General features: G+C 41.4%; 1 protein-coding gene across 5 annotated transcripts in view; it reads left to right on the top strand.

Annotated features, from left to right (window-relative positions):
- grm2b (glutamate receptor, metabotropic 2b) overlaps nucleotides 1–19,357 on the top strand; it is a 35,095-nt gene continuing 15,738 nt past the window's right edge. The window contains exons 1-3 of one of the 5 annotated variants that reach the window (XM_037771004.1): nucleotides 2–701; nucleotides 840–1,199; nucleotides 5,988–6,615. In XM_037771004.1, the coding sequence (XP_037626932.1) occupies nucleotides 6,106–6,615 (510 nt within the window). In that variant the 5' untranslated portion in view covers nucleotides 2–701; nucleotides 840–1,199; nucleotides 5,988–6,105. Of the gene's footprint in view, nucleotides 1,200–5,966; nucleotides 6,616–19,357 lie in introns of those variants that run through there. The other 4 variants (XM_037770996.1, XM_037771013.1, XM_037770978.1 and 1 more) reach the window with 4 other exon arrangements.

Here is a 19,357-nt window from a genome sequence, read left to right as displayed (position 1 = left end):
AGCACGATATGGGACCTTTAAAACAACTATTTTTAAATGCCAGTTCGTTGAAATCAATATATTGACAGGTTGGGATAGACGTTATAACATCGTAGGAAACAAAAATATAAACAAAACAGTAAGATAATAATTGGATGGATTAGGATAATAAATGAGCCAAAACAAATAACACCCACCCCTCCCACAGGAGAGTTGTACAAAAGGGGAGACGGGATTTATAGTATTAGCCTATAGAGACCACAGAAGAAGAAATGAAGGAGTTGGGGCTCTGAACTTATCATATTCTGGAGTTTGGAGAGTCAAAATGAACTGAGATCAATTTTGTGTAATTATAAAAAAAAAAAGACAGAGAGCAAAATAGATATAGGGTACATAATGACCCTGTTACATTTGCAGTGCCATGTTTTGTCTATTTGGAAAGATGTTGACTTTTTCCTAAGGAGGGGGTGTTTTATCATTAAAAGTTAGATTGACACAACATCTGTCCCACAATGCAATTGTGAGAAGTTGGAAATTTGTGATTTTGATGAATGCACTTTCGTTTTTATTATTTACTCCTGCACACTAGACAACAATACCCATTCCTTCTAGTTGAGTAGTTCCAGTGTGGATGCTGTAGCAGTGAGGAGGTCTGTGTGAGAGGAGGAGAGCAGAGCGTCGACTCGTTCCTCTTCACTGTAGCTGTGGAGCTGCACAGAGAGGTACCACTCCTCAGCTGCTCCTGTCTTCAACTTGATCTGATCCACTTCACAGAAGACAAAACGACTAAATGCAATGCAAATCAAAGTGTAATCACACATTTATCTAGATCCACTTGCCTCTTTCTTTCGGTCCAGCAGCTGGGTGGTGGCTGTATGTGGAAGAATCCATCGCGCATCATCATGCGTGAGTACTGGATCGGTGGGTTGCGCTGCTGCTGCTGCTCCTCTTCCTCCTCTTCCTCTGGTCTGTAGGCTCGCTGCTGGCCACTCGGTGGTGAAACTGGGAGACACAAGAAGTTGGAGAGCACCGAGAGGAGTTTTGTCAGACTTGCCAATGTGAACGACACTTCAGTACCAAGGACAGATCCAAAAACCGCTGGCTGGCAAACATGCTCAAAGTGAACAACATCTGGACTCTGCTCGCCACATGAAGACGCGCTGCACGCTGCCTGTGTGGAGAAGAGACCAGCAGATACACATCTATAGTGCTACAACCAGGTAAGACATGAGCATTACTTTGATTTGTTTTTCATTAAAATGACTTTATCTCTGCATGTTACTGCCCGACGTGCCTTTGCATTTTGAATTGTTTCATCCTTATAATTAGATTTGCATCCCTCAACTTAACTGCTATTACATCTATTATAATGATGAGTTGATAACATTTTCCCTCTCTTTACTGCACTTACATCTCACATGGCACAGTGAATATTCACAGCATCGCAGCTTGTGTAGACCATCTGACACCTGAGTGTGATATGTTTGGATACATATGTTGAGTTGTTTCCCACGTTCAGCACATGCAGTCACAATAATGTCTCATAAAATGGCATAATAATCTAATATTGCTCTTCTCGAACCAATCAGAGCTTTTGTTTCCCTAAATAGTGTAAGAGCTTCCTGCTGTGAGAGTAATTGGGTTGTTTTCAGTTTGCAAGATTCACCAAAGTATTTTACTGATTTGGCATGATGCATGCATCAAATAGTTGTCAATGGTTCAGACAGGATGTGATGTAAGAGTGATAGATTGTCTGCATGAATGTGATTATCATGTAATTATTATTAGATGATGGTGGTGCCACCAGCACCTGTTGCAGTCTCTCACTCTCACATCTTCATATTGTCTCGGTATATGTCACACATTCCTCATGAATAAACATGCAGGTGAGATATTAGCACAATAAAATCATCTGAAACAGGCTGACAAATTTCCTCCCTGTGCTGTTTTTGATGAAACGATGCACTTGATCTATGTTCAAATTTACAATCTAGGCTCTCGGCTGTTGGCCACCGCCGAGGCATCCTAATTCCTTCAGCTGACAAGTCCAGGTGGAGGGATAAACTGTGTCCCCACTGGAGAGGATGTAATGATGGAAATCATTAGGGGGGGTTATAGCGTCTGTTTTTTTTTCTTCTTCTTTTTGTTTTTCATTAGCAGTAAATAAAGGTCTTTTGATTTGGATCAGCTTGTTCCCCGTCCTTTAGAGGACCATTAAAGGTCATAATGTCAAATGGCACTTGTCTTGTGTCTTCCGACTGGATAATGTGAACATGTGTTGCTATAATGTCATATTACAAATGATGGGGAAAAAGATGACACTTTGTCTATAATCCATCTTGTGGAGTTTGTCACAATAATGAGCGTGAAAAAAACACTACTGCCATAAATTATCATCCTATCAGTGTTTGTCACGCAAACATTGTAAAGCAATATTTCAGATAAGTCTCACGGGACGAGTGCTGTGTTTAGGCTGTTATTACTCAACAGGCTTAATGATTCATGTGTGGTGGATTAGATGTTAAATTAAATGTCATGTCGTGTACGTTCAAGTGTTCGACAAAAGGCTGTGTGCCAAACAAACCTGAGGGCAAAGCCTACACGCTGGAGGTGATGTTACGGCAATGATCATTACATCATAGTGTTAAATAACACATTGATTTTTGCATTTTTTATTTTTTTCACAATAGCAAACAGGTGGTTATAGGTCTTTATCAAACCGTCTCTTCAGCTCATTTTCTAAACATGAATAGCCTTTTAATTTGGGCTGTCAATAGATTCAAATATTCAATCACGATTAATAACAAATTAATTTCCCATTTTTTATCTGTTCAAAATGGGCTCTTAAAGGGAGATTTGTCAAGTATTTAATACTCTTACCAACATGGGAGTGGACAAATATACTGCTTTATGCAAATTTATGTATATATTTATTATTGGAAATCAATTAACAACACACAACAATGACAGATATTGTCCAGAAACCCTCACAGGTACTGCATTTAGCAAAAAAAAATATGCTCAAATCATAACATGGCAAACTGCAGCCCAACAGGCAACAACAGCTGTCAGTGTGTCAGTGTGCTGACTTGACTATGACTTGCTCCAATCTGCATGTGATTATCATAAAGTGGGCATGTCTGTAAAGGGGAGACTCGTGGATACCCATAGAACCCATTTACATTCACATATCTTGAGGTCAGAGGTCAACGGACCCCTTTAAAAATGGCCATAACAGTTTTTCCTCGCAAAAAATTTAACACACGTTTGAAACGTTATTTAACCTCCTTCGTGACAAGTTAGTGTGACATGGTTGGTACCGATGGATTCCTTAGGTTTTCGTAGTTTCATATGATAGCATCTTCCGGAAGATAGTATCTTCCCCACATCGTTAATGTGTTAAAGAAATTAGTAGCGTTAGAACAAATTTGCGTTACAATCGCATTAACTTTGACGACCCCAATTTGAATTTCTCCATAGATACATGTCTATATATTACGGTTGTTAATGCCAATCACCGTCATTGAAAGCCACTCTGCACTGAGTCACACATTACACACTGGTTATATTTGGATAAGACAATCAGAAATGGTGTTCTCATCTCGCTGGCGAAGTCCTCTCTGTCCCGGGCGGGAGCAGTAACGCGTTAGCTGACGGTTCAAAGCTGACTGCCTTTTCTTTTTGAACTTGCCTTTCAGAGGGAATATTGTGCTCAGACATCTGGGGAGCGAGTGACTCTCTCAGCGGCTGAGTGTGACAGCCGTTTCTACATCAAGATGGTTTTTAATGATGTGATCGAGGCCTGATAGGAGCTACTTTGCAGCTAAGCAGAGCCTGTTGTGAGCTGATATCACTGCTCCTTTTTAATAAGTGTTTCAAATATTTGGCTGATGTGTTTCGTGTCCACTTCAGACTCTCTATAGCATTTATTTGCACTCCTTAAAGGGTTTTGAGAAGCTCTCCTGGACACCTAGCCTCACTTTGACCCAGTTTGCATAGCCCTGCCTAATTGGCTGTTCCTTATTGCACCATTAATTCAAACTGTGGCCTCGTCTTTGCAACCAGAAAGCCCCCATCTGCTCCGGCAGACAGCATAGAGGAGCAATTAGACTCTTAATGTTGAACTCTTTGAGTTACTTTCTCACCTTGACTCTAATAATAGGGCAAAATGTGGCGCAGCAATATCAAACACCTGCACCTACCGTCCGAGACGCACAGCATGGTCCAAGGCACATTTTGCATTACGTTTTTCACACATTACGACATGTAATCCTCTCCGCTGGATGGAGGGTATAGTGGATTCATTAATGCACCATAACGTTTCCCACCAGCAACCTGATGTAATATTTATCAGGGGAAGGGATTCAGCATTCGTTACACTTTTTTCCTCCTTGTTTTCTCTGTTGCTTGTGGCTTGCACTGCTACTGTGGTGTCACAGGGTGTTCTTCAAATGCATGCTTACACACACAGACCAGATGAATTTATCTACGTGTCGCTGCAGACGCTGTGGTTTGTAACCTTCCCCCTGACCTGTACACCCCGCTGTGGGGTATTTCTGCCTCTGTGAGCACAGGAAACACACTCAGATCGAATAAAATGACTGTTAAGAGAGCTGCTAATAATAGAACTGATGATACAGTTGGGTCTACAAGTGACACGTTTTCACAACAACACGGTGTGGCTGAATAGGAAAAGTCACTGATAAGCTGTTTGTTAATGAAGAAGGGTGCGGCAGCACATTGTATAGTCCAAACTACAGCCAAGCTCTGTGTGTTCGCCAGCGTGACTCCTCTAAAATCTGAACGTGGATATAAAAAAGTCCAAAACACACTAACAGACTATTTCTGTTGATTTAATGTGTAGTTTTTGCATCCCTCTGACTTTCTTGATATAAACTGCTGTCATATTCTAGGATAAAGAGACGTTAATAATAGTCCCGAAAAGACTAAGAAGCCATTAAAAGTCCATTGTCTATGTAAAGGCGGCTTAAATCAATGTTTGCTGAACTTGTGTGTGTGATGAATGTGAGGAATGAGTGTGTTTGAAGGAAACAGGATTGGTTTCCTCTCTCTGTGATTGAAGCGGCCCACCTCCCTAATCAGACATCATAACAACTCCTGGTGAGGCCTTAAACCTGTAACCTCCACATGATAGAAATCTATATTAGCATACATGTCTCGCTGCCCACTTCCCTGCAGCCTTTACAACCCTTATTTTTTTTTTTTTTTTACCCACCATGTTTCCATAGCAACCCCAGCCATTGAGGAGAACCGCCATCTATGTGATATCTCGGTTTGTAAGCTCGGAAATTACGCTTCACTCGAGAGGCGCCTTAAATATCTATAAATGTTTGATGTGGTCACTCGGCAGAGTTTGTCTTTCAGATAAAAACTGCAGTGATTATATTTCGCACTGGAATCGCAGAAACAATCTCTGTTTTCACTTCAAAAAAGTGCACTCATAAGATTCGTAGCCCAATTTCAGCCTCCTGACAAAACAGGCTGAGTCTCAGGTTTATATACTGTCCAATACTGTAATAGCATTATCTGTCTGCAACATTTCTGTAGATCGCATTAGGTCGAGGAAACAAAAACAAAGTTCAGGCGAAAATCGATAAGAAAAACAGTAAAGTAACACTCGCAAAGAAAGTTTAGATATAAAACTGGCTGCTCTTCTACTGCTTTATTCCTCAGGCTGTTGGAATAACCCTGTGGGTGAAAAGCTGAAGGAGAGTAATAGCGCTAATGAAAATCAGTGACAAAAAGGCGAAAAAAATAATCTGTCAGTGGGCGTCAGTAATGCACATTTTGAGACATATGGTCATGTTATTATTCTGTTTTATAGCTCTGTTTCATTCCTCATTAGTTCAATTGCATTTTCTGCCCATGGCTGCTGTTAAACCTGCAAAGATAGATAGATAGATAGATAGATAGATAGATAGATAGATAGAGAGATAGACTTCATGCCTGATTAACTAGGTAATTAGTGTTTCCTCTCATTCACTCAGGAAATATCAAACATGCTGCCCCCACTGAGAGAAGACTTGAAAGCGATCCGCCTCCAGACTCTGTGAACCTCTGCTCGTCTCTACTTCAGCCAGCTCAACGCTGCTACCTGATCCTGCCATGCTGAGTGTAGCGCTCTGCCCCCGGTCGTTGGCCACTTCTGCCCGTTATTGGCCTCTCCACATGCTGCTGCTGGACCTGCTGATACCAGGGGTCCTGCCCAACATCTCCAGATTACCGCCCCCGGCCAAACGCGAGATCATCATGGACGGGGACTTGGTGATCGGAGGCCTGTTCCCGGTGCACCAGAAAGGCGACGGGACGGAGGACTGCGGTAAGATCAACGAGGAGAGGGGGATCCAGCGGCTGGAAGCCATGCTGCTGGCACTCGATGAGATTAACGCCAGCGATCGCGTCCTCCCCGGACTCCAGCTGGGGGCCCACATCCTGGACACCTGCTCCAAGGACACATATGCTCTGGAGCAGTCTCTCGATTTCGTCAGGGCCTCCCTCACCAAGGTGCACGATCCAGGCTTCATCTGCCCAGACGGCTCCAGACCCGTCCAAAACGAGGTCCCGCTGGCCATCTCTGGGGTCATTGGAGGCTCCTACAGTGACGTTTCCATTCAGGTAAATAAAGAAATTCATTGATCTCATAATCTTATAGCCCCACAACTTTTACCTCACCTCAACCAAAGTTACGATGAGCAGTTTTTTCAGAAAGTGAGACTTTAAAAAACTTTGGCAATGGACGAAAAGATTTTATTTTTAGCAGTGATCGTAATCCAGAGTTTTGCAGAATCCATTACTGACGTTCTTATCTAGCAGCAGGGTTGGGATTTCTTTGTTTTGATTTGGTTTAGGCGTCATGAATTTCATTTTCATGGTTGTTATTTTTTTTATTGTAATTACGTAATTTCTGCAAATATTTCAATGACTTTGCAGTTTTAAGTATTTCGCAAATATTTTGCGATTTGAAGAACTTTTATTCCTCACAGAAAACCCACACTTAAAGGGTAACTCAACTTGGATACCCTTTCACAATTTATGAAGCCAGTCTAGTATTGAGGGAGAGCGCTGTAGTCGGCAGCTGTTAAATGAGCTGCAAGGGCAAGTGAGCAGCGTCAGTGTAACGTTACGTTAACTAAAAGTGCTTGTTTTTGCCTCTGACAGGCTCAGCTTGTTATTATAAGTGTCTGACAACATTATAGAAAGGACCCTACAGAGAAATAAAACATTTTTGTTACCTTTCGCTTGATCCATTCTTTTTGTTATTGTGTCTAAGTCCCGCTCAAGGAGAAGTCTCGTTGTGAAATCTGAAAATCAGGCAGCAACAGGTCCCACTTTTTAACAGCAGTCTTCCTCTGTGGGCATCACAGCACCCACAGGAACACCACCAGTCCCCCGGTGGCCTTACACCTTCTTCAAAGACCTCATCCACATTGTGCAAATCATCTAAATATTCAGTCATGACATTGAAAATCTTTTAGATAACACTAAGCTACGCTTTCTGTACTCAGCAACACAACAAACTCTGCCCGGCTGGCCCTCGCGTTTCCACCATGGATGTATTCTACTATTCCACCGTTGTCTTCCGGCAACACGTCACCTCGCCAGATTTCAGACTTCTCCTTGAGCGAGACTCTTTCCATAATGTTGTCAGACAATAATAACAATCTCAGCCTGTCAGAGGCAAAAAAAAGCACTTAATTTTTAGTGGACGTCAATGACGGTGCCAGCTTGCCCCAATAGGCTACATTACAGCAGCTGCCGTCCACGGCGCTCTCCCTCAATACTGGACCAATTTCAGACATTGTTGTCCCTGTTGGTCACTTAGACACAAAAACATGGAAAAATAGGGTCCAGGTTGAAATACGGAAGTTATCCTTTAATTCATCCAGTGTTTCAATCTGATGCTTATGGATGGATAAACGTGTATAGGCTACTTGTATCTGCATGCAGACTCACTTGCTCACACTTCACACTTCCACAAATTCAAATAATTACCGAAAATGCCTCGCATCTCCGATTTTACCGAGCCGGAGGACTGAGTTTTGGCCGAGGCAAGAATCCACCTGATTCTCTGTTTAAAGCATCAACATTCGCACAGATACATCCATCATCTTTGTCAGCGACTTCATTTACGCCTTGCAAAGAAAACTGACCTTTCACTTACACACACACATACACACGCGCACACACGCACACACACACACACACACACACACACACACACATGCACACACTTACACACACGTATGAAAGGTTGCCAGAGGCGATGCATCTGAGCATAATGAATTAATTCTGATTGCCCTCACACGCCATAATCACCATGATGCACTGAGTGTTGGCGAGACAAAGTGTGTAGGTATAATTCGGTTTCAAAACACATTCATTACACACACACACACGCTCACGCACACACTCACACACACAGATTAAGATCATTTTTATTAGCAGTGTAGCGCGTGGCTGTACCTAATGCTTTAGTCACAGAGAATTCATTTGCTTTCAGATAATAGCAGTTCACATTACAGTGATACCAGGTTTGTAACTGTTGGTTGACTAGTTGTTTACTATTATAGCTAATGGAAATCCACTGTTGTGTTAACTGAAAAGGTTTTAGGCTGATTTACTAGATCTTTCAAAAACACCATTGTTCTGCCTAAAATATCTGAATAGCCAAAGCAAAGTATTATATATTCTTTTTTACATTTTTGGTATTGTAGTATCCTCCTACTCCTGTGACACATTGGTATGATTTGGCAAGATCATTGCCCTGCAGAGCCGGAAAGCCCCAGTTTTAGATGTACAGATGCGCCAGTACCAGAACCATAGTTAGACGTACGGACGGTGTTTTCTTTATATTTATTTGTATTTTATTTAACCTTTATTTACAATGTTACAATTTTTTTTTTGACCTGACAAAGGATCCAAGCAGGATCGAAACGTAGTCAATAAAAATATTGTGGCATGGAGAAGTGTACAGGCGTTATACCTTTTTCTTTACTGACGCTGTTCTGATAGCTTCGCACCTATGCGTGATGTGCGTATGATTAATCTTCAACAAAAATTATAAAATAAAGCATGTCAGAAACAGACAATTAAAGACATGTAACAAACAGACAGGGACAACAGGCATACACCCATGACGGACGGAGATTGCTAAACTCTTATCAAGGCTGCCAACATTATTAAAATAATAGTCCACTTTTCTAGCCTTTTATTAAATAAAACGTGTGTGTATTGTATTAAATGAAGAATTTTAATCAATACTGTATAAACATCAATCTAAAACATCTGTATGCCTTCACACCATAAACTGTACAGTCTATGTTACACATAAACACAGATACACACATATACTGTATATACACTTACATGACGCCTCGTTAGGGATAACGTCACCGTCAATTAGACCAAAATTTAAAATATAACTTAAATTAAAGTCAGCGCTGCATTTTAAAATAACGTCACATTAATTTTTCACTTGATGCCGTTTGCTGTACCACCATTTTCACTTGTTGCCATTTAAACTGGCGCATGTGTACATCTAAAACTGTGGGTCTGTGGGGCTGGAGCAAGCCCCCAGGAAGTGCGGCGGTCGTTGATGTAATTTTCGTAGTGCCCAAACGGCGGTACTACAACTTATGTGTCCGTCACGTGATGCCATTGGGCCCAAAAAGACTATTTCCCATAGACTTACATTGGGAAAGAGACGTCTGTAACTCAGCGAATAATTTTTTTTTGAGGTAAATAAACTTCCCAGTACGAACACTTGAATAACCCTTATTTAAATCATTAGGTCCTAAAAGTTATAAAATGCACTGACAGCCAAATCCAGAGATATTTCCCTTCCTCCGTTCATGTGAATGAGACCCAGACCGAGACTGGAGCGAGGGCTGGGAGGCGGAGTTAGCAAGCCGTGACAACAGAGTGACGGCTGTGACCCTGCCACCGAGCCATGTGCAGAGCGGACGCTACTGCACCTGCTCCATGGGCCCAATGGATGCAGAAGATCGCCGGAAGATCCGGGTACTTTTCCAGTCAGAAGTCGAGCCATTGTGGCATCATGTGCCACTGAGCAACTCTCATAGGAATGAACGAGGCCCCGCCTCCAACGCTGTATCCAGTTCTCTTTATAAATCCATGGGCTGGAGCCGGGCTCTTCAGTTCTGCAGGCCAATGAATCTCTGATTTGGTATAAATTGTTGTGTTTATAAAGTACAATGGTGACATTTTTTCAATTTCACAAAAATGTATCTGGTTTCCAGTGGTCCCCACCCAGCTCTAATGAAACTACTACTGTGGTTGGCTGGTAATATCGCTGGCTGCTCCCGGGCTTATTGTGACTTCACACTGAGGGACACTTCAGAGTGGCTTGTTCAGATGGCCCAATCATTCATCACATTGTAAAGCTGGTTAAACAGTGGGAATTACGAGCTGCATGCTTTAACACCCCTAAAGGCAAAATCCACCCCACATCTAGACAATCCTTCTCTTCCGCAACAACCCTCTTTAAAACCTCAGAGGATATCAAGTTGTTTGTTTCGGCAACATGTTGTGATGGGAAACACATCCCTGAACTGCCGTCCATTGAAAAGGTCAGAGCTGCATAAAGTGCTGCGTGCAACAATTACACATACAGTATGACTAATGTAGGAAATGTTCACACATGAGTCACAACATACATGAAGCATTACATGAATATTTTATACTACACCTGGAGCTCCTGAGGACTGAATCACTGCTTATGAATATGCAGCCTAATCACACACTACTGTATGAGGATGGCATTATAAGTACAGCTGTTGAAATATTCATTTGGTGAATGTATTTTGATTGTAAAGATGTAATGATGCTGGTTAATTGATTCCAGTGTTTCCCAAGAGAGAGATGGTTATTGAGTATTTATTGACCAGCTATAAGCCCACGGAGGGGGGTGGAGTTAGGGTGGCGAAATGTATTTCAGTCCATAAATATCATATGAAACGATAAAAGAGCATAAAAGAGTAGTTGATCCCAATTAACCCAAAGAGAAAACAATACGACACAAGGCCAAAAAACCACAGCCACATAGGCTGAAGCCACAGCTCATTATTTCTATGCACCTCTTACAATCTCTCAGGCATTAAGTCCTTGTGTCGCACTAATGCTGAAATACTAGTTATTTATCAGACAGTTTATACTTGACCTTGTTTTTGTAATTTGCAGTGTGCTACGATTTTTAGATCCTCACAACAACAATCCACCCGCTTACTGTAACTGAAATACACCTTCTTTGTCACGGTTGAAGGAAGCAGCACAAACAGGGAGGACCCAAATGCAGAAGCAGAGACAGGCAGATCCAGTGATGATATTTTAATAGTGCAAAAAAGTTTACAGACTGTCCAAATGGCAGGCAGGTAACAGGCAAAACAGTTAACAGGTCATGAAGATGAAGACGACCCGACAAGGGACGGCATGGAGACTACAGGGAATGAGGGAGATAACGAGGAACAGGTGGAACTCATCTGGGCGGAGCGGACGATCACACAGACGGGAAACAAACAAAGACAAGACACAAGAGGAGAGGACTTTCAAACTAAAACAGAAAACAAACTAAAGGCCAACAAAAACCCCATAGGAGCATTTTATAGTATATGTTCTGTCTTCCTTAAACATTCACAAGTCTTTCAAATCATATTGCTAGCTCTCATTCTAAAGGAATAGTTTGGAGAAATCTTCATCTGCCAAAGAGAGTTAGATGAGATGTTGGACACCACACTCATGTTTGTCTGTTTGCTTAGTTTAGCTTGAAGACTGAAAAAACTAGGAAACAGCTCTGTCCAGAAGTAAAAAAATAAAATAAAATAAATAAAAAAAACGCCGATCACTAATTCATACATTCTTGATTGTTTAAAACATACAAAAGCCAAAAGGAAAAACAACTAATTGTGGTGTTACAGGCTGTTTTGTACTGGACCAGCGAAGTATCTCCCGGCTGTAGCTATCCCGTAGACATTAACTGACAGATATGAGTAAAGAGAGGTCAAGTCCCGCCCCTTCCGGTGGACCCCATGGGACCTTATTTCAGAAAAGATATACACGGTAGTCAACGGCGAGAGTCAAATATTTTTTTGTTGATCCTGTTTGAATTGCGCCATGAATCACACACATGTTTGTCCATTTAAAACAAAACTTTGGAAGTTAAGAAAGACTCAGTTTGTTGTAGCGTCTTTTAGTTTTGTGTGAAACCGCTCAGTGGACTACATCTCTCGTGTCCCACAATATATACGTCACCAACACTACCTAGCTAACCAGGCACAAATGAAACGTTATCTTACCTGATGTGTTTTATCCAGCGATAAAACCTGGTCTTTTTATCAGCGGGGAAGAGAAAGAATGAGCAAGACCCGTCGCTGGTGTGAGAACATCCCAGTACCAAATACAAAAGCATCGTAGCTTCATTGAGAGAGACGTCACTTATGCAACTTTTGGGTGTTTAGTCTTTATAATTACGTATTTTCACAGTCTTATACTTCAACAATTTTACAACAAACTACGACTCTCTTGACTTGCAAAATGATGTGTTAAATTTGATCAACATCATATGTTGCATATCATGACGCAATTCAGACGGGATCAAAAAAATATTTTTCTCTCACTGTTGACTACCGTATTTTTTCCAAAATAAGGTCCCATGATGGTCCAACAGATGGGACGGGACATCGCCTCTTTATAGATCTTCTCAACTAACTGTTGGAAAGAAAGCAATTAAGCTTTTTCCCCACAAAATGTCAAACTACTCCTCAAAATCCATTCAGGAATGTCTTTCTTTATATATGACCAGTACAAGTCTTTCATAACCAAACATTTCTTTTTAGGATGTAAAAATTGGATGTGTATTTGATTAATAATACCTCATAGTAAGTAATATACTATGGGAAGCACTGATTGTTTGAATAAGTTAAATGCTGCAGCCTCTTTGACTGTGATTTCCTTGTTAACGTCTCCTAAAACAATATGATCCAACCTTTGAGAGGTTGGCCAGGAGTCTGCAGTGATGAATGCTTCATGTCGGCACGCTGAAGCTGAATCGATTCACAGACAAAACAGTCTGGACAGAGGATGTCCACCTTACCATGCTGGTATCCTTTAAAGCCCCCCTTTAAACACTTCTTCACTTCGAGAGAAGTGGATAATATAGATCTTTTCCTCTTGATGATGCTTTGACAAAAGCACAGCATGTTATTAAGAAGCATGAAAAGGACCGAGTGTGTGTCTCCCTGTGAACGAGTCTTCAGCGACCACACAGTCACAAAAAGAAACTCACTGCTTTGGAGTGTTTTTTGCATGAATTTGAATACATACCTCTACTGTCACTATACGCTCAACAGCCTCTTTGTTAGCGCCCTTCACTTCCCGGGTGCCATAATGAACCGAGCCGTGAGAGCGCCGAGGAGCCCGCGGTGGGATCTTTTTTGAGAGGTCACTGATTTACACAGTCCCTATTTATCCCAGAAGAAGCACTTTGTGGGGATGAAGAGCGTTATAAAACGGAGCAGGACGAGTGCCAGGGATGGTCCCGGGGAACTTTGAGAGGAGCTGCTTTTTCCCATCTGTGGGGTGCGTCTCCATTGGCTGGCAGGGACGTGTCCACCTGCGTGTGGAGAGGAGGCGGACGCTGCTGCCTGCGACTGGGGCCAAGGACGAGATGTGGGAAAGACGGTGGGAGACGAGCCAGTCCTCTCCTCAGCCTCAAAAAGAGACTTTCATAATTAGCCCAGCGATATTTAGGAGGCTTTCATCATCTTCTTACTCATCCTGGTGTATGTTGTCGTCCCTGTAGCCTTCTCACTGTTTCATTTTTTTTGTCTTTATTGCCATCTGGGATGTTAGCTATATAGAATGATGAAAGATGACTCAGTCCTAGCAGCCTACACGTTTTACAGTTATGAATTTAACCACATACTGTAGAGCAATAATGAAAAAAAGAACAATGAAACCATTCTGAACTAACCCCACACTTTTTTCCTGCAAAAATAACATTATATTCAAATTCACAAGCCATTACACTTTCACACTCACACAGTAGAAAGCTTAAACCTCCTTAGAGGCATAATCACAACTTTGTCTTCAACGTGGACTTTATGCAAATAACTTTTGGCACAAATCCACACTGAAGCTGAAGATGCACACATCCTTAAATAATTGAACAAACTTTCACACAAGGAAGAAAAGTCAAGAATATTTGTGGTAATAATGAAACTAAGGCCCTGTTCAGACATGGTATTAACATGCGCCCTGAGTGATCGGATCACAAGTGGACAGCTCTCAGTACAGGTGTGAACGCACTCAAGACGCAATGAGGACGCACGTCTCCTTCACCGGGACAGAAGGACGGTCGGTCTCCTAACATCCTGTCCAATTCGTCGTAAAAAGGGCAGCTTACCTTGTCCCTACCGGACTTGCTGTTAAAGTCCTTTGCTTTCCTGAAGGCATTCTTCACGTGTTTTATTTTTCATTGGCATTTCATAAATTTCCCGGTTGCAATAAGAATCATCGAGTTTCCTTTGTACGGACTTTTCAGCCCAAATGGAAATGAGGCAGCGTGTTTCTTCTGTAGTCCAGCCATGAGAATCCATTTTGCGTTCTTTTGTTGTTGTTCTCTCTTTCTCTTTCTATCCCTTTTCTCTTCTGTTGTTGTTTGCCTGTTGTCTTTAAAAAGACGCCGTTCGCGCTCGAATGAGTAGCCTATGATGGCATGGAGGTCCCCGGGGACTGCCGGTACAATAACCTTTTATTTTTATGTTAATAAAATGTACCCAAATTCACGAATATGTAGGACATTACTATAACAACGTCTGCTGTAGCCATGTGTTGTATATATATATACATCCCACAAAATCAATTTGTATATAATCCACATAAATGTGAACGAGGAAGTATAAACAGCGACAAATGCCACGTAGGCAGGAGGTCGAGGTAGGTGGTTGGGTCAAAAACACCAGACTTTTGCCGAGGAGACCGGTGTTCATGTCCATGTGAAACCAGAAGTCAATGTTAAATTTATTTGTCACGTAACTTCATATTTAAGTAACGCCACTTCCAGTGTGGCGTAACTTAACTACGATCTTTCCTAAACCTAACTAAGTGGTTTCCTGTGAAGACAGAAGTTTATTTTGAAAAGACTGGAGCGAAAATTGATATGCACATTCGTAGGAAAACGCAGGAAAAATTAGGAATAACTTTTCCTAAGATATTATACGAACCGTTGCATGAGAATACATTGCTCCGTTTAATACGGCACTATTGTATGAGGCGTTCTCCCTTCAGATGATAGTTATTGAGACTCTCGTATATCCATTAAATGTAATATAAGTGTAAACTCCAAAACACCCACTAAATCCTTTAAGACCATTAGACAAACTCTGTCAATCCACTGCCCAAGCTGCGAGGGGAAAGCCCTCAACTATCTGAGGTTATAAGAGTTCTTATCTGTCCTGCCATATATTGACGTTTAATATTTCTTGGTTTGCGGTGGTTTATTAAGTCTGTTTATGTGTTGTGCAGAGGAACCGGAGAGGGCCTCTATCTTTATTGTGTTTCCGTCTTCACAGTAAAAAAAAAATCCTGCTTTGGTGTTAACTTCAAAAGGGTCTTGTTTATCATGTGATATTATAGCTGAATCCCCCTCCAACTCCTCCTCTCCTCTCCTCTCTCCTCTCCTCTCCTCTCCTCTCCTCTCCTCTCCTCTCCTCTCCCAGAGATTGTTGTTTTTGATCTGGAAATCTCAGCACATTCGGAAGGCGCAGCTCCCTAATTAGCACATCTGTATGTCATTCAAAGTGAAGGGAAACACCGTAATGACTGGAGGGTTGGTAAGAGTCAGGCCCCACACGGTCAATGATATGGCTAGCCTATCGATTCCTTCCCTTCATCTTGTCTGTCTCAGAGAGATGTTGCGTTTTTCACACGGTATCACAGGAATACATTATCAGCCTTTGCTCACGAACCTGTGGTTGTTATTTAGAACCTTGTGCGACAGAAGCGATGCACTCCCGTCTCAATAAGGGTGAAGAATTACTGGACTTATCAAGTTTTATTTCACAAGTGCTAGAGGCTAGAAGTGATATTTCAAAGCTTGGAGCTAAGCAGATGATAAAGAGGAACATTTCTCTCAGATGCATCCTTGTACGTGAGAGCAGTTCGAAAGGTCGCTCTCGTGGTGAGCATTGTTTTGCTGGTGGGAGGAAATAATAGATGTAAGTTTAATGTGAAGGATTGTCTTTTCCTGAAATAGCGCATGCGAGCAGATCAACACACACATTTCTTTCTGCTGCTGCATTCCCAGCTATACGAGCTCTGATATTAAGTCGCAGCTCAGACCCACAGATGTGAATACATGCAGTATTATCTTGTGTATGAAACATATCTGTTTACATCTGCTGCTTTGAATTTCTTACCATTTGTTTAGACCTTTGTTGTCTGTGTGTGGTGTGTTTGTGTGTGTGTAGGTGTCTGCAAATGCAGCACACATCGAGTTCACTTGTAAAGAAATGTGCTATCCCTCACCAAACAATACCTCACATGAGATCACATACATTTCTGAAATCAGGCCACAATTAGAAAATTAACTTTTAATCGTTGCCCATTTCTTCACATCAAAATATATTGCCCCACCCATTGTGTCGACCCTGTCTCCCAGAAATTCTTCCTAAAAAAATCATAGAAAACATCTTTACATGATTGTTTTCACATTCTAACAAGATGTTTTTCATGTCATTATGACATATTTTCATGTTATTATACACATCAAATTATTCCGTTTTTAAAAGAAACTTTTCACTTTATCACTTTATGTATGCTGTGTCTTTTATATACATCACAGAATTGTCTCTTTATTTCACTAAACCAACGTATCTCGTTAAAACATGATAAGTTGTTATTATAACAAGTAATTTCTATACGGTGTTAAAACAAGAAGATCGAGAGATTGTATTAGTTTACATCGCATAGAAAAGAAAATGCTATAACGTGAAAGGTTTCTCGTTAGAACGAGAAACTGAACACATTTTTTCTTTCTTTTTTTTGTCATGGTGGCACCAAGACGCATGACACATTAATTAACAACATTTCTGCATTATGTAAATATAAAATGTAACGTGGTCTTCTTTATGTTTCAAAACGTATTTGCTGTTTGCAAATTAGTTTTTTATAAATTAATTTCTATGAGAGAGGATTAATTGTGTAGACCCATGAAAACAACAAAAAATAACCAAATAGTATAGTATAGTATAGTATAGTATAGTATAGTAGTAGTAGTAGTAGTAAATCATGTGTCAGGCTGCTTGCCTCTCAGCGGGCTGGTTGGGTTTATTATCTGTGAGGAGGGGCAGCTCTGGAGCCTAATTGTCCCCGGTGAGGATGAGGTGTGTGAAGCCGATATCTAGCCTTGGTTTCCAGGGCTCAGATGCTGACTCATTGTCTTATTGTGAGAGGTAGTGAGAGCTTCACTCTGTTGCTGGTTCTGGCTGTGTAGAGGTGTGTGAATCTGCAGAAGTTACCACATGAACCTATCTGCATGAGTTGCTCACCGTAGAGTGGGGTCGGTTCGTGTGGCCCGGCTCAGTTTTTATTGGCCGGTGTCTTTTTTCTTTAGTCGACTTCACTCTGTTTCTAAGACAGTTTATCCTCTAGTCAGCTGTTCTGCAGTGGTGTTTTAGTCACTATCTGAGTCCACTAATGTAAATATGTTAGTGAAGGTAGGGAGCCTTTCTTTATCCGTTTCCCCTCTCCCCTTCTTGGGATCTTGCGATTTTTCTGGTTACCCTTCTGGGGCTAACTTAAAGATTCCCCTGGTCTGCAATTGCGTCCCACTCCCCGTTACCCTGACAACATCAGCATTTAAACTATTAGTTGGACATCTATTGAAGTACAAGGTTATTTATTTTATATTATGGTGCCTTCAAATGAAACTCGTGAGCTTGTGTTTACAACATGGGAAGTTGCGTACACAATATGCTTGGCGTTCAAGTGGTTAAATCGTGAAGAACACCGCTGCTAAGCAACAGTAATATTAATGTTACTGTCGGCGTCTAGGAGCCACAGAGGATAACAATTTAGCAAGCTAGCTAGTGGGTAACATAATGCAGTAAATGCAAAGGCATAATGACGGAGGAAAAAAATGAGGCCGTTGGGAATATCAACATTTTCCTCAGACATATTATAAAATTATGAAGAAAAACAATAAACGACTACAATAACAATATATTTACCTGTTATGTACCGAAAAATTAACTTCCATGGCCTCCGCCGTTTCTGACGTCAACAAACACGTCACTACTCGTAAACTCAGAGCTTTCAGAAACTTTCCACTGTCGTGAATACCACAAGAGGGGGGCGTTCATGTCCTCTCGTAAACACGGTAAACGCGGTAAACACGGTAAACACGACCACATTTTAAGGCACCATGAAAGTATTAGTTGGACATTTAGAGAAATACACGGTTATTTCTTTTATATTATCTCAAGAGTTGGACTAGCTGGGTGCAGTGACTTCCCGAAATCTTGTCGTCACGTCAGGTTGCCAGGCAACCAAAATGCTTCTAATCTAGGCAGCGCCTCGCAGCTCCAGACCTGAGAGTGGGTCTTCTCATCTAACTCGTGGGAAGAAAACCAACAAAGTGTGTTTTCTGAAATGTTATACTATTAATTTAAACTTCCAGGAGTGCGTACGTTAACATACATGTTACATACTGTACATGATAGCTGTTATAGTAACATGTTAACATGTGAATTGAAGTTAGCAGCTATGTAGATTCAAGGAGCAGTAGTCGTGTGTTTGCTCTGGGAGGACGCTTGATTGAGTTAGTTGAGGACAAATCTTTTATATAAAATTAATGGGGGAACATTTGTCTTCCAATAACAGCTATTTACACCCTGTTTAAAACTCAGGGTGGCATTATCCAAAAAAAGCCTCAAATCAAAACTAATCCTCATCAGCTGTAGGACAGATGGGTTGCTGATCCAGCAGATACATGATGAAGTGGCACACTGGCTATTGAACGGACTACACTGCTATTGCAATGGTTTTCTTTTACCGGCAGTGAGATGCACTGAAGATGAACTCGGAGCTGAGATATCAGTTGGCAAAAACAAATGCAAACGAGCGAATGCATTAGAGGTGTGCAGCATTGCTAAGTTGTCGATCCCGTTTCCAGTTTGGAAGAATCAGCCTCGGATGGAGAGAGGCACTGCAATCATAGTGAAGAGCTTCACACTTGGGTTTGCCTCAAAATATCTGAGAGAGAACAAACCAGATCCAAGTCAGTGGATGAGCACAGACAAAGCATCTTAAGATGTACGCCTATGTTTGATGTCGCACGTTT

This window comes from Sebastes umbrosus, chromosome 1, assembly GCF_015220745.1.
Source record: "Sebastes umbrosus isolate fSebUmb1 chromosome 1, fSebUmb1.pri, whole genome shotgun sequence".
Lineage (NCBI taxonomy): Eukaryota > Metazoa > Chordata > Actinopteri > Perciformes > Sebastidae > Sebastes > Sebastes umbrosus.
This window is presented reverse-complemented; position numbering and strand designations above follow the sequence as displayed.